This window comes from Herpailurus yagouaroundi, unplaced genomic scaffold (assembly GCF_014898765.1).
Source record: "Herpailurus yagouaroundi ecotype Mexico unplaced genomic scaffold, PumYag 184, whole genome shotgun sequence".
NCBI classification, from domain to species: domain Eukaryota; kingdom Metazoa; phylum Chordata; class Mammalia; order Carnivora; family Felidae; genus Herpailurus; species Herpailurus yagouaroundi.
Genome location: NW_024412415.1, coordinates 9,734,231 through 9,745,579, shown reverse-complemented (window position 1 = coordinate 9,745,579; position 11,349 = coordinate 9,734,231). Strand labels below are relative to the sequence as shown.

At 34.4% G+C, this 11,349-nt stretch overlaps 1 protein-coding gene across 2 annotated transcripts in view; it reads left to right on the top strand.

Annotated features, from left to right (window-relative positions):
* Positions 1 to 11,349, top strand: part of UBR1 (ubiquitin protein ligase E3 component n-recognin 1) — a 135,670-nt gene that overhangs the window by 82,345 nt on the left and 41,976 nt on the right. For both annotated transcript variants that reach the window (XR_005795793.1, XM_040492444.1), the window contains exons 26-30: positions 2,171 to 2,270; positions 3,220 to 3,329; positions 5,860 to 5,946; positions 6,890 to 7,071; positions 10,930 to 11,135. Coding sequence is in view for 1 of the 2 variants with exons in the window: in XM_040492444.1 (XP_040348378.1) it covers positions 2,171 to 2,270; positions 3,220 to 3,329; positions 5,860 to 5,946; positions 6,890 to 7,071; positions 10,930 to 11,135 (685 nt within the window). In the remaining variant the exon portion in view is untranslated. The remainder of the gene's footprint in view (positions 1 to 2,170; positions 2,271 to 3,219; positions 3,330 to 5,859; positions 5,947 to 6,889; positions 7,072 to 10,929; positions 11,136 to 11,349) is intronic.

Below are 11,349 nucleotides of genomic sequence, written 5' to 3'. Positions count from 1 at the left end.
CTCTCTCTCTCTCTCTCTCCTCCCCTCCCCCCCTCCCCCTCTCTCTCCCTCCCTCTCTCTCTCTCTGCCTCTCCCCCACCCATACTTTCTCTCTCTCTCAAAATAAATGAGTAAACTTAAAAAAAATTGGGAAGGGGGACCCCTGGGTGGCTCAGTCAGTTAAGCATTGGACTTTGGCTCAGGTCACAATCTCGCAGTTTGTGGGTTCAAGCCCCACATCAGGCTCTTTGCTGACAGCTCAGGGCCTGGAGCCTGCTTCGGATTCTGTATCCCCGTCTCTCTCCACCCCTCCCCTGCTCATGCTCTGTGTCTCAAAAATAAATAAATGTTAAAAAACACTTTAAAAAAAAAGTTTTTTTAAAAAATCCTGCCTGCTAATAGTAAATTGTCATATCTTTTTTGCATCATAATTTTCTATATTTCTTATTTCACTTGAATTATGAGCAGTATAATAAAGATTTGAAGACAGATTTGGTTACACCACTTTTTATTTAGGAGTAAAGAATAATTTCCCTGTTGGTAAGTGGTGTAAGTATAATTAGTTCATAGAGTTTTTATGAGAATTAGCTCATTAAGTGGAAGCAGCTATTTTTCTTAATACAATTATAAATTACTTAATGTCACCTTTGGTAGCTGTAACTGGATATTTATTTAACTTAATTTAAAATTTAATTAATTTAATTTAATTAATTTTCTTTCTTCCGTGGCTGTTGTTGGTATGGAGTCTCTAAATGCTGTCATACCTGTATGTGTATCTCAATTTTTGTTCTAGCAGTGGTAAATACATGAGTAAAAAATTTCAAACCATGGAGATATATTTGAAATCAAAAATTAAAATATCTTTGCCTACCTCCTAGTGTCCTGCCTAGAAGATAAACACTGTTACATGTTTATCATCTTCCTGGGGTGCCTTGATGGCTCAGTCGGTTTAAGTGTCAAACTCTGGATTTCAGCTCAGCTCATGATCTCACAGTTCAATCTGCTTGGGATTCTCTCTCTCTCCCTTTCTCTATCCCTGCCCTGCTCATGTGCATGCTTGCTCGCTCTCTCTCTCTCTCTCTCTCAAAATAAATAAATAAACCTTAAAAGGTTGTATCTTCTGGAAATCATTCCACATTAGCAAATATAGGCCTATCTTATTCTTATTTATTTATTTATTTATTTTAATGTTTATTTATTTTTGAAGGAGAGACAGACAGAGTGTGAGTGGGGGAGGCACAGAGAGAGAGGGAGACACAGAATCTGAAGCAGGCTCCGGGCTCCGAGCTGTCAGCACAGAGCCCGATGCGGGGCTCGAACTCACGAACCGTGAGATCATGACCTGAGCCGAAGTCGGACGCTCAACCAACTGAGCCACCCAGGCGTCCCATGGGCCTATCTTATTCTTGATAGATGCATATTCCATTGTTTGGATATCAGTAGTGCATTTAACCAGTCTCCTATTTATAGACATTCTTAGGTTGTTTTTAGGTCTTTGTATAACAATGAAATTTGTACATCCTTTTACAAATATCTTTGCATACTTGAGACTGATTCTTAATACTAAGTCTGTACCTTTATATTTTGGATAGATATCGTCAAATTGTCCTTCAAAAATGTGTATCAGTTTACTTTCCCATCACCAGTGTGGTGAAAAGTATCTGTTTCCCAGCACCTCAGCCAACTCTGTATTTTACTTAACTGTAAAATTTTTGCCACTTTAAAAGATGGAAAACAGGGTGGTCTTACTTCAGTTCACATTTCTTTCATTTTAGTGAGATTGACCATTTTTCATATGTGTATTTATCATTTCTCTCTGTGAGCTGCTCGTTCATAACCTTTGCCCATTTTTATGCATAAGATTGCTTATTTTTATACCTTCATTTCAAATATATTTACTTGAGGAATCATAGTTTCCTCTTTCCTCTTCCTCTTCCACTTTTCATTGGTGCCTGGGTGGCTCAGTTGGTTAAGCATCCAACTTCGGCTCAGGTCATGATCTCATAGTCCATGAGTTTGAGCCCTGTGTTGGGCTGTGTGCTGGCAGTTCAGAGCCTGGAACCTGCTGCAGATTCTGTGTCTCCCTCTCTCTCTGCCCCTCCCCTGTGCTTGCTCACGCTCTGTCTCAAAAATAAATAAACATTAAAAAATACTTTTTTAATACAGGTTTTTTTTCATATTCCTCTTTCAGGCATTTCATATTCTGGCATTGGGTTTACTAGAAGAAAAGCAACAGCTTGAAAAAGCTCCTGAAGAAGAAGTGACATTTGACTTTTACCATAAGGCTTCAAGTATGTTTTAATATTAATTTTCAGTATAGTTTCAGCTAATTACCAAGTGAAAGTTTAGCTCTTACAGAGTGTTAATCTGCCACTCATTAAAGCATAGACAATTCTGAAATTGTTTAAGACGTTTCCTAGCATCTTTAGTTCTTAACTAATGTTTTCAAAAATAAAAGTGTTTTTTTAATTCTCTACTGTATCTTTTTACTGCATGATCCCCCCCTTTCTTTGAATGGGAGATAAATATATTGATGGTTTCTTGCCTTCTTTGTCTAGTATTACCAAATATTTGCTGCTTCATCAACCATAACATTCACACTACCCATCTATGGAAGTTATTAATGTTCCTGAATGTAAACTGATTGCAGACATCTGAGTGAATGATAATGTGTGTGTTTGGCACTGTTTTTTACCTGGCAGAACAGGATAGGTTTAGATTAGATTTTTAAGTTTTATTTAGATATTTATTAGATTAAGATAGTTTTCATCAAAGCATATTCCAGGGACATTGATTAGGAGACCAAAAGGAGAAAAGCTTCTCCTTTTCTATTTATAAACTGAGTTTTTTTGATCCTTGAAGACATCATAAACATATTCAGTTTATGGTCATAAACAGCCCCCACGTTCATATTTTGGGGAGGTTTGGTTCTAATTAACTACTTTTATTAGGCAATGAACCAAGTGGAGGAAAGGTGAGGCACAGATCATTAAAAGTAGCTTTCACTTAGCCCCAGTGGAAAATGTATTAAGAATTTTAAAGTAATTCAAGTTTTTCAAGTTTAATTTAGTACTGAGTACTTCATGTCATTGCAGATTCTTCCATTGAAAAATTAGTGTATTTAAGGAAGTGATTGTGAACTTTGGCTATCAATGTGAATAACATTAACTATAAATTATAATTTATACATAATTATGAAGATACTCATTTATGATTTGTAACTTTTGTGTTTTAAAAAAGGATTGGGAAGTTCAGCCATGAATGCTCAGAATATACAGATGCTTTTGGAAAAACTCAAAGGAATTCCCCAGTTAGAAGGCCAGAAAGACATGATAACATGGATACTCCAGGTGAACCTGATAAACTAATCATATCTTGGTTTATATATTTAAGAATCCTCTGTTTGCCTGTAATGTTAAACTACTGTTCTCTAACTGTAAAGTCATTTACTATTGATTTTGTGGTCACTCACATGTTTTCCTATTTTAGTGAAAGGATTTTTTTTTTAATTTTTTTTTCTTAATGTTTTTATTTATTTTTGAGACAGAGACAGAGCATGAGCAGGGAAGGGGCAGAGAGAGAGGGAGACACAGAATCGGAAGCAGGCTCCAGGCTCTGAGCCATCAGCACAGAGCCTGATGTGGGGCTCGAACTCACAGACTGTGAGATCATGACCTGAGCCGAAGTCGGACGCTCAACCGATTGAGCCACCCAGGCGCCCCTGAAAGGATTTTTTTTTAATAAATTAAAATTTATTCATTTATATCATTATTTAGTTGGTATCTATTGATTGCCTTTTATGTGCCATGGTCATTTCTAGACACTGAACAAGATAGATAAGGTGCTTGCTGTTGTGGAGCATATACTAGTTCAGTTACAGGCAATAAACAAGAAAAGGATAATTCAAAAAAAAAGAAAGAAAGGAAAGGATAGTTCAGTAGATGAATAGAGGGTAACTTCAGATGGGTAACCAGAAAGGCCTTTCTTAGGAGGTGACATTGAAACTGAATGACATGGAGCCAGTCTTAGAAAAATCTGGAAGAATATTCCACACAGAGGGAACAGCACTGCAAAAGCTCTAAGGAGGCCAGAAAGAAGGCCAGTATGACTGAAGCACAATGAGAGAAGGAGAAAAAGGTAGGCAACAAGGTCAGAGGGACAGCCAGGGGCCAGATCATATAGAACTTTCCAGGTGAAGGTAAAAAGGTGGATTTTATTTTTGAGAACAGTGGGAAACCACTGAAGGATTTTAAGTGACATAGTATTGTCTGTACTTTTGTAAGATCACTCTGGCTGCTGTGGGGTAAGTGGATTATAGGGTATAAGAGTAAAAGCAGGGAAACTATTAGAAAACTGTTGCAGAAATCCTGGTGAGAGATAAGCATGACCAGGGCTCGGATGCAGATGGCGAGAAGCTGGACTGATTAAGGTGTAATTTGGTAGTAGAATCTGTAGAACTTGCTGATAGATATGGTGGATGAGGGAGATCAAGGAGTCAAAAATGACTCCTGCATTTGGAGCTTGAACTGTTGGGTGGATGGCAGTGCCTTTGGGGAGGAGTGAGTAAGGAAGGGGTAGGGAGAGAAGCTGGAAATATTACTTTAATGGGAATCCTCCACATGGAAACATGAAGCGAAGGTTATGGAGCTTCACCTCACTGGACTTATTAAAAGATTCTGATGTTATCAGCTAGATATTGTTTTGATAACTAGAATATGGATTGATTAATTTCCATATTCATATCAATTGGAGATCTTTGTACTGATTTGTACTTCAAGAAGTTGGCTTTTTTTATTCCTTAGAGTAAGTCACTAAACATGTTTGATATAATTAGGTTTGTGGCTATAAGGTAATGTTATTACTAAGGTTTCTCTTGAAGCAGAATTCACAAAGAAATTTAGTATTTGTGTTAAATTTGCCAATATAATTACTTTAAAATACAAAAACAAAACAAAGTAGATAAGTTTTCAACTTTTATTAAGAAAATAAATTGAACTGTCATTTATTTCAACATGTATGTCTTGCAGACACAGTGTTGTATATTAGAGATCTATTCCTGAAAATTGATTTTCTTTTAGAATACCAAAGTTTATCGTCAAAATATACAAAAGTACAAGTGTCCACTGTTAAAATCATTATGAATTTTCCTCAAATGTTCAATATAAAGTTGTAAGTTCCTAGTGGGAGGTATTTACACATGAGACTGAGACTCCTTCAAATACAAACATTTTGTGGATGGATGTACCATCCTATTGCTGAAACATTGTTTTTTGTTAAAAACAATGAGACTGATCTATGCAAGCTATTATGGAAACATCTTCACAGATAAATGATTAAGTGAAAATGGAAGATAGGAAACAATGTATATGGTAGGATTGCTTTTGATGAGAATATGTGTAAATATAAAGAAATATATATTCTGATAATTTTTTCATGCAAACAAATACTAATAATCTTTAATTTAGTTGATTTGGGGGAGAGGGACTTGATCAGGGAGAGGGTTTCATTTTCCATTTTGTATTCTTGTGTTTATATGCCTTTGCATTAAAATAAGTAATTTATAATCTAAAAAAAATTTTTTTCCCTAGCAAAAGCAGAGAAATGCTAATACCTACAGATGGAATTAGCTAATTTTGTTGCCTGCAGCCTCCTGCTTAGCTGTATTGCTAGTCAACTAGGGCAGGTGTTTGTCACAGTCAGGAGTCACTTTTTATATACTTAAAACTACTTATATAACTATTTATATGCGTGACTGTGTGTGTGTGTAAAGTTTAAGTCAGACATTTGATGACGTGATGACAAAATCAAATTAATGAATTTTTCTGTTTCTTATCAGTCTAACCAAATCTTTTTTTTTAACATTTCATCTGTTTTTCATAGATGTTTGACACAGTGAAGCGATTAAGAGAAAAATCTTGTTTAATTGTAGCAACTACATCAGGATCAGAATCTATTAAGAATGATGAGGTAATAACATTAAATTAATGGTGATGTTCTTGGTCTTTGAACTTTACCGGTTTAAGGTAGCTGCTGCTTTTTTATTAGAAGGAAGCTGTTTGTTGTAAAGTTTGTGAGATGTACCATCTTCTTTTGTTCATTGTGTTTCTGTACCACAGGGATTAGTGCTGCTTGACACATAGTTGTCCAGTATAATATATGTATTTTAAAAAATCAGAGGAAATTGATGTACGTGGAGCTCTGTCGGAAATACCATATTTTATTAATTTTTAAAATATTTTAATATCTGAAATTGGGATATATCCTATAATCAATGACTTCTTATAATTTAGTCAGCATTCTTAGTGGAACATAAGAAAATGGTACATCTTAGATTCAATGAAATGTAGTAATATTCAGGTTATGATGATTCTAATCTTAAAATTATTAGAATACTATTTATTACTTATGATTTTTTTATTATAGTTTTTAACTATTCCTCCTAAAAGAATAACACTGGACTTAAGTTAGAATAAACAATAAAAAGACACCATACATGTCAGTAATATTGTTAAAGTTCTCAGTTTTAGCAATGCATCTAGTAGTAACTGTTAGATAGTGTCAGGTTGGTCAAAATTGATTAAATGTCAGTGATTAAACAATTAACATGATTTAAAAATTTTGTTTCATTTAATTTTCTTAATCTACCTGCATTGAGTATAAAAGACCATTTATTAGATATTTAAAGTACTTGGGGCTTTTAGATTAAATTATTGAAATAACCAAAAGAGCAATTAGTTGTATGATAGGATGGAGCCTATATGCTAGTTCTGAGACATCAGATTGAATCTAGGCTTAAGGGGAAATCAAGTTTTATCAGACTCTTACTCTGGGAAGTTTTGCTTGACTGAATAGCATATGTCAATTTTAACAATGGATCCTACCTAATTTTTGTGGTTTTTTTAATACCCAGATTACTCATGATAAGGAAAAAGCAGAACGGAAAAGAAAAGCTGAAGCTGCTAGACTGCACCGCCAGAAGATCATGGCTCAGATGTCTGCCTTACAGAAAAACTTTATTGAAACTCACAAACTGATGTATGACAGCACCTCAGAAATGTCTGGGAAAGAAGACTCCATTATGGAGGAAGAGAGGTAAAACCTAGCAAAACTAAAAATTAGCAACTCAGTTTTTTTGAGGGAAAATGACATATTCACTTTAAATAAAATCTTTCCAAAATATATTTTGTAGTAAGAGAAATTATACTGTGTTTAAATTAGCAAAAGCACAGTGAGAACTCTAAGGTATTATTGAATGTAAGTTTGTGTTGATGAACAGTTCAAGTGCACAATAGTTTGTTAAAAGCCTTTATGTACAAAAAGGAAAATGGAAATGGTAAAAATCGAAATCAGCTTCTGTTATCTTGTATAAATGGGAGCCCCTTTAGGTACACATTTATATATCAATTCATACATTCCACCGTTTTTATAATTTCTGGTAAAAATGAGTGTAGTTACTACGGGTTGAAAAAAAATCTTTCACCTGAAAAAGGTAGTTTATATTTCTTTTTCTTTTTTTCTTGAAGAGAAAGAAGACAGTGCCTGTAATTGTAGTCATGGACAGCACATTACAATGAGAATCAATAAATCTGATTTTCTGAGTCCTACTGTGGTGTGCTCTTGGGGAAATCAGTTAACCTTCTGAGAGCCACACTTTGTGAGCTCTTATATGGTTACAGTGTGAAAAGGAGGGAAAATAAGGATACTTTTAAAAGCACTCCAATTTAAAATGTAAATACCTCCTATGCTTTTTTTTTTTTAATATAATTTATCATCAGGTTGGCTAACATACAGTGTATACAGTGTGCTCTTGGTTTTGGGGGTAGATGCCCATGATTCATCACTCATGCACAACACCCAGTGCTCATCCCAACAAGTGCCCTCCTCAATGCCCATCACCCATTTTCCCCTCTCTCCCATCCTATGCTTATTTTTAAAAATAAGCTTTCACTGCTCTTTAAATAATGTGTGTTTTGGATAGTTTTAAAAAATTGTGCTTTTGCAATAACATTAGAAACAGACATAATTTATCTGTCATCTTGAAGCAGGGTATGTTAACAAGGACCACAAAGAATAAAGACTATATATTTTAAAGATTAAAAAAAAGTGTGTATATATATATATATATATATATATATATATACACATACACACACACGTAAATATACATATATACATATATATTTGAAGGTAAGCTATCCTTAGCTGACAATAGTAATAGAACTAGAAATTAATATAAAACTTTATAAACAATTCACAGAAGTTCCAACCCTGGAGATACTTTATATTAGCAACATGCTCTTTATGAAAAAGAGACTACTGTATGTTTAGCCAAACAAGAGGATAGAAGCAAAAATGTGCTCAGAGTTAATTAATGGCCTCAATGCTTTTTATTTATTTTTATTGACTGATTGCACACATAAATTATTGTGTTCTAGTTGAAAACAATTCAAATAACACAGTTAGATCCCTTAGACCATCCTCTGCGTTCCTGATCTTTCTGCACAGATAACCATTGTTAATAAATAACTATTGTTCTAGGCCTCTTCTATGCATTTATTAACATATATGCATAAATGAGTATTGGTTTGTGTTTTTTAATAGTTTATTTTACCAGACCTTTGGTTCTGCAGCTTGGTTTTTTACTCAGTGTTTTATAAATCTCTTCATGTCATTCCATATAGGTCTGTTAGATTTTACATGATTCTTTATGTGTGAATATGCACTATTTTATTTGTTAGATTTTGGGCATTTAAGTTGGTTTTCCCTTATTTTCTAATTTTCCCTTAATATAAACTATGTGTCAGAATATTTTTGTATATTTGCTCCCTTGTACAATTGTATAAGTACTTCTCAAGAGTAGAATCTAATATGTGAAAGTACTGGGTCATCATTATTTTAAATTTTAATAGATACTATCACAATAAAACTCCAATGTAGTTTTACCAATTCCTACTCCCAACAATGTTTGAGAGTTCCTATTTTCTTCATTTTCATCAATGCTTATTATTATCATCAGTACTTGAAAATATTTGATAGTCAACATTATACATCTCTGCCAGGCTGAATTTCCCTATTACTAGTTAGTACTAGGTTGAGCATCTTTTCATATGATTGTTCACTAAATTCTTTAAAATGTTTGAGAGAGAGAGAGACAGAGAGAGAGAGAGAGAATGAACTAGTGAGGGAGGGGCAGAGAGAGGGGGGAACATAGGATCCAAAGCGAGCTCCACACTTACCCCAGAGAGCCCAATATAGGGCTCGAACTCACAAACGGTGAGATCCTGACCTGAGCTGAAGTCGAACGCTTAACTGACTGAGTCACCCAGATGCCCCCGAAAACATTTTAATTACACAGTTATACTGACACATTTTCCTTTTAAAAATCAAATGTCAGAGATAAAGCTACTTCTGTTTGAGCACTGGCCTAAATCTGGGACTCCTTTCTGCCCTTCCTCAGAATATATTCTGGTTATAAATTTTATGTATCTCCTGTCAGAATTTCTCCTGTGCTATTACCTGTAAATATATGTAACTATAGAAATTACATAGTATCATTCAGTCTTTTGTTTTATTTGCATCAATGGTATTAGGTGTCCTTCTGCAACTTGTCATATTCACTTGGAAATCTATGCTCTATGTTCTTATGTACCAAACGAGCTCAGTATTTCTCAGTCTTGGTATTTGGGCAGCAGTTCTTTTTTGTGCTCCATGAATTGCAGGAGCACGTCTCTGGCTCCTCATTCACTAAATTCCAGTAGCGTCCTGTAGTCCTTATGGTACCAAAAGGTAAACCTTACCTATTGCTGAATGCCTCCTATGAGGTGGTACCCCATCTAGCATTCAAACTGCACCTTTTAATATTGCTTAGTATTCTGTATGGTGTAATTTCACTTACATTGATGATGAACATTTAAGTTATTTCCAGTTTGTTGAATAATCTGTGGCAATTCAGGGACTTTCTTGCACAGGTAAAGAGGCAGTATTGCAAAGCAGTTCAGAGCATGGCCTGTGAAGTCAGATCACATGGGTTAGATCCAGGCTCTGCTACTATGTAGTGATGAGTCATTAGGTAAGTCTCTTACTGTCTCTAGGCCTCAGTGTCTTCATCTTAACAATGGAGGGTAATCTTAGTACCTACCTCATAAGATTTGTTGGAAAGATTAAATGAATTAATGTAAAGTATTTGAAACAGTGCCTCACATCACAATCAGTGCTTTACAAATATTTGCTATTATTATATTATTAGTATACACATTGAGTACATGTAAGGATTGCTAAATCATTAAGATGTAAGTTTTTATTTTAAAGTCTATCAAAATAGAATAGAACTTAAATGCCTAAGAAGAGGGAAAGGATAAAACTCTTACAGGCACGTATAGAAAGAGTATTGTGTAGCCATTTAAAAACAATGTTTCTGAATAAACTTTAATGACACAAGAAAACAAATAAGATATAAGTGAATAAAGCAGGTGCAAATCTGTATATATGATCTTAATTATGTAAAAAGAATGGTATAAACAAAGTGGACTGGACGGGAATATACAAATGGTTATCTCTAGTTTGTGAGTGTATAATGCTTTTTATTTTCTTCTTTATACTTTTATAGATTTTCCAAATTTTCTTAAGCATGTATTGCTTTTCTAATCAGAAAAAAAACAGATAACCCTGCTTCCTGGTATGAAAATTAAGTATAATTCTAATATACACTGTACTTTGTGATCTGCTTTTTTTGCACTTAGCAACACAAAATGTATTTTTGAATAAGCAAATTAACTGGTAAGAGCCAGAAAAATCAAGGGGGAAGATTTTAAGCTAATATTGCTGAATATCATTTTTATTTTACTATTTTTGTTCTTAAAGTTCTTGCACTACAGTTACTTAAAATCTACCAAAATATAAAGACAAGTGACCAAAACATGTGTCCTCATTTCTGGTCGTTTCTCTTGGTAGTGCCCCAGCAGTCAGTGACTACTCTAGAATTGCTTTGGGTCCTAAACGGGGTCCGACTGTTACTGAAAAGGAGGTGCTGACATGCATCCTCTGCCAAGAAGAACAAGAGGTGAAAATAGAAAATAATGCCATGGTATTATCGGCCTGTGTCCAGAAATCCACCGCCTTAACCCAGCACAGGGGAAAACCCATAGAACTCTCAGGGGGTATGTATTGTTTAATAAATATCCTTTTGAGCATTTCTTTTCATACTTATATAATGAGAAAAAAATATTGGAAGAAGTTTGGGAGTGAGACTATATTTAGCCTTATTTAGTCAGATCATATTTTACCCATATGTAGAATGGTCTCTAGATATTTACATACCATGTTGGCTCCTTTGTTTTATTTTTTAATTTTAATTTTTGTTACACTTGGCCA